General features: G+C 39.2%; 1 protein-coding gene across 6 annotated transcripts in view; it reads left to right on the forward strand.

The window, feature by feature from the left end:
* The first annotated feature begins 1,153 nt into the window (after nt 1–1,153).
* BANK1 (B cell scaffold protein with ankyrin repeats 1) overlaps nt 1,154–4,605 on the forward strand; it is a 266,852-nt gene continuing 263,400 nt past the window's right edge. For all 6 annotated transcript variants that reach the window (XM_077755742.1, XM_077755740.1, XM_077755744.1 and 3 more), the window contains exon 1: nt 1,154–1,550. In XM_077755742.1, coding sequence (XP_077611868.1) covers nt 1,172–1,550 — 379 coding nt within the window. In that variant the 5' untranslated portion in view covers nt 1,154–1,171. The remainder of the gene's footprint in view (nt 1,551–4,605) is intronic.

The raw sequence follows: 4,605 nt of genomic DNA on the forward strand, positions 1-4,605 counted from the left end.
ATAGTCTCTAATGAGACCTGTTATTTTTTTTTTGTTATGTTTATTTATATTTGAAAGAGAGAAACAGTGTGCGAATGGGGGTGGGGCAGAGACAGGGAGACCCAGAATCTGAAGCAGGCTCCAGACTCTGAGCTGTCAGCACAGAGCCCGATGCGGGGCTCGAACTCAGGAGCCATGAGATCATGATCTGAGCCAAAGTCAGACACTTAACTGACTGACCCATCCAGGCGCCCCTCTAATGAGACCTGTTAAATGGTGTCTCCCAGACCTGTCTCCTCTGCCCAAGGATGCACTTGGGTTCTTGTGGAATTTGACTGGCTTTCCTGATTCACCATGGGCCCTGGCTTGTGGAGAGGCCTCTCCTACTTCTGCAGACACCCCCAGATGGGGGAGAGATTCATAAGCACCCTGCTGGTTTTGGTGATGACTCAAGTTTCGTTATCAGTATTGACTATGGGATCAGGGAGAGGTTTAGAATTACTGCTATCCCGTCACAACCTTCTGATTATTTCATCAGCATGAAATTTAACTTATGACATGCAGTATAGTACCTCCTTATTTGGTTTCTGCTATTGAACTTGTTTCTTTTTTAAATTTTTATTTTTTTGGTATTCTGAGCATGGAAATTCTGTCACCTATCTTTATGCACTCATCTTTGCCTGAAAAAAAGATTTCAATGTTCTTGAGTGTAAATTCTCTCATATCTTCCCAGAACAATCTGATTCCTTAGGCAGGGCCTATTTATTTTTTCTGTTGAGTTAGAGGATGAAGAAACAATAGTTCAAAGGAGTTAAATACTGTGATCTAGGTGAATTTTGTGGATACTGGCACAGCCGTGCCTGGTAGCCCAGCTCCCTGTAATCCCACAGAACATTCTTTTCATCCTACCATGAGATTTCTTTTATTTCGATTGAGCATCCTGGTTCACTTTGGTACAATGAGTAGTGTACTTGCACAAAGCATGAATGGTGTTGACTTAAAGGATTAATTTAATCCTGTATGACTGTGATGGGGATAACATGAATTATATTATTGGTCCTGTAATATTATATTCCCTAAAGAGTATGTAAAAATATTTGAGGTTAGTAATATAATCTGCTGTTAGCATTTCAAACATAAGAAAATTAATACATTATTTTCTCTTTTTCCAGAAAATACAAAAGACATCCTAATGATATATGGAGAAGATGCTGAGGAATGGGCTCTGTACTTGAGGGAAGTCTTTTTACATGTTGTGAAAAGGGAAGCGGTCCTGTTATATCACTTGGAGAACTACTCTTTTTGGGATCTGGAATTGCTTAGTTTAAGCTCTTACAAATGTAAATTTTTGATATTATCAAATAGCCTGCTTAAAGACCTAACGCCAAAGAAATGTCAGTTTCTGGAAAAGATACTTCATTCACCAGAAAGTATGGTTACTCTGCTGTGTGGGGTGAAGAGTTCAGATCAGCTCTACAAATTATTAAACATCACCGGAGGCAGATGGGAGATGTCTACTGAGCAGGAACCCGAAGATTACATCGCTGTAATCGAGAGTATCATATTCAAAGGTAGTGTTGCCAAATCTTCTTTATATTTTTTTATAATTAAGAAATTTAAAGGGCTTCTTTTTTGAACCAATGGAAAACCAATATTAGGATACAAAAGAAAATGAACAACGAAAGTTAACTTTATTTCTATGTATGTTACACTTTTCTCAAATGGATGATGGTTCTTAATTTTTAGCTACATTCCATTTTTTAACATTTTATTTTTTTGAGAGACAGAGACAACATGTGAGTGGGGGAGGGGGAGAGTGAGAGGGGGACACAGAATCCAAAGCAGGCTCGAGGCTCTGAGCTGTCAGCAGAGAGCCCGACGTGGCTTAAACCCATGAACCATGAGATCATAACCTGAGCTGAAGTTGGACGCTTTACTGACTGAGCCACCCAGGTGCCCCCCCCCCCCACTTTTCTTTCTTTCTTTCTTTCTTTCTTTCTTTCTTTCTTTCTTTCTTTCTTTCTTTCTTTCTTTCTTTCTTTCTTTCTTTTTCTTTCTTTCTTTCTTTTAGCTACATTCCAATGAAGTCTTATTAGTTGTTCTAAAATGGTTTACAAATACATTCCTTAGGGTAGCCTGTATGTGATCACACTTGGTAGAACAAATATGGTAGGCTATATATACTATATGTCGTTTGGTTCTAGAAGCTGGTTTCTTGCTTAACTGGTAAGGCTTGAGTTAATATCTACCCTGGTACTGTTACCAGTCAGTGGCAGTCCAAGCCTTGAAGGCCTGCTTTAGAATTACAGATCTTCTGCTGTGCTGATAACTGTATGATATCTATTATCATGGTATGAAATATTGTTTCTTTTATTAGTTTTAAATTAAAAATTTGGTTTTATTCACATAGCCACATGTTAAAAAGCAGAACACAAAGTTCCTCTTCATTAATTAATTACAGTTCCATGTAATAGTCAAAACTGTGAAGCTGTCTAACGTTAAAGTTTGTCCCTCCCCTGTCTCTTCTGCCTCAGCCTGGTGTGGACACAGTGATGTGTCAGCCACATTCCTGGTTTTCTCAAGTCGTGTTCAGCCTTTTGTCCCCAGTGTTGGGTGTCCCCAGTGTCCCCAGCACTGGTTCCCTCTTGTACAGGGAAGAGGTGGTGTTCTTAACTTTCTTTTGACCATATCAAATATTAAGTGTGGCCTCTTCTTGGAGCTTATTTCTGGGTTCTTTGGAGTTCCCCTCATTCACTGGTGTCACCTACTGCTCCTCACTGAGATGAATGTACCCTCTCTTCAAGCTCCTACTTACGGTGGTCCACCTGCTATGGTTTCTTACTGTTGATATCTATGGCTCCCTCACCTGTCATTTTGATGAAAGCACTCTGACATGTCTCCTCGCTGGCCTTTTCTACCACTTGGCCCACATCTGTCTCTAAAAACACTTGTCTTTTCCCTGTCAAACTCTGGGGTGTGTGCCATTTTCAGTATACCCTACACTATCCTACGCTGGGAGCAGCTACACAGCCATAGTGTCTTGCCTTTAGTCATTTCCAAACATGGGTCTAGCACGAATCTTGTTCTGCAAATCCAGAGAACAGATGCCAATCACAAGAGGTTTGCTGGAGGCCCTTGTCACTGTTCTTGAAGATGGTGCGATCCATTAGTCTTTCCCATGGGGGGATGGTAGGGTGCACAGCACACCAACAACTCTCTTTCAAAATTCCTCCTGGGGCGCCTTGGTGGCTAAGTCGGTTAAAGCATCCGAATCTTCCTATCTATTGAGGTCATGATCTCACCATTTGTGGGATCGAGCCTTGCATCCTGGCTCTGCACTGGCAGCGCTGAGCCTGTTTGGGATTCTCTCTCTCTCTCTTCCGCTCTCTCTGCCCCTCCCCCACTTGTGCGCATGCACACTCTCTCTTTTTCTCTCTCTCTCAAAATAAAAAAAAACACATTAATTAAAAAAAATCCTCTTACTATATTTTACATTCCAACATCTTCAAATTCAGTAGATTCTAAGCCTTGTTTTATAGTTATCTATTGTTATTGCATAACAAATTACCCTCAAATTTAGCAACCTAAAACAGAAGATGATGATTGTATCACAGTTTCTACAGTTAAGGAATCTAGGAGCTGCTTGGCTGGAGGTTGTGGATCAGGGTATCCTGCGAGGTTGGAGTCCAGCTGCCTGGAGACCCAGTCATCTGTCCACTGGGGCAAGATTTATTTTTAACAGGAGCTTACCTTGTAGGCTAGTTTGTTATTATTTTTTAAATCATCTTGTTGGATGAAAGTCACCCCTTATAGATTCCTGAGGAAGGGCCTTTGGAAGCAATGTTTCTGAAATCTTGTGTATTCAGAATGCTTGCATGTTTGTTTCTTGGGGTATAGTTTGGCTGAGGGCCATGTCGCTCATCTTTCTTTTAGCATTATAGAGTTTAGAGAATTCTTATTTACCTGGCTGAATAAATAATTCTTGATTTATATCTGAAGAAGACTTATATCTGAAGTCTAGTGACTTTCACTAGAATTTTATCCTAGTGCTGACTGTTCAGAACTATTTTGCCCATAGACATACTTATTTTTGTGTTTGTTTTTTGTTTCAGTCTTTCCAAGATGGAAAGCATTCAAGCATTCTTGACTTATATCTTTAAATTTTTGCACTATTACTATATTATTTGCACTATTTTATTATTATTTTCTTTTTCGGGCATTCCTTTTATATGTATGTTGGGTTTATGTTGTCTGTGTTCTACTCTACAGTTTTTCTTGAATTCTTTGGCATTTATTATTAATATATATTTATTTAGTTTGTGTCTACTACTTCAGTCCTTACTACCTTCTTATGCTTTCAGTACTCTCTCTTCCCCTGTATCACTTCCAATTTCTCCTTCATTTTTATGGTACTTTTCCTTTTTTCCATTATGCCATTTGGTTGAGCAGTGGAAGCTTACAATTGATCCTTTGTTCTTGTACTATTAACCTCGCCTTCACATATTGCATTTCTGCTGTGTATAATTGCTTGAAAAAGATGATTGTTATTCATTACATTTAAAAAATTCATGGTGAAGTATTTGGCCACAATTTTCAGCTTCTCTTATGGTAACTTGTTTTTAGTAT

This window comes from Crocuta crocuta, unplaced genomic scaffold, assembly GCF_008692635.1.
Source record: "Crocuta crocuta isolate KB4526 unplaced genomic scaffold, BGI_CrCroc_1.0 scaffold92, whole genome shotgun sequence".
Classification (NCBI taxonomy): domain Eukaryota; kingdom Metazoa; phylum Chordata; class Mammalia; order Carnivora; family Hyaenidae; genus Crocuta; species Crocuta crocuta.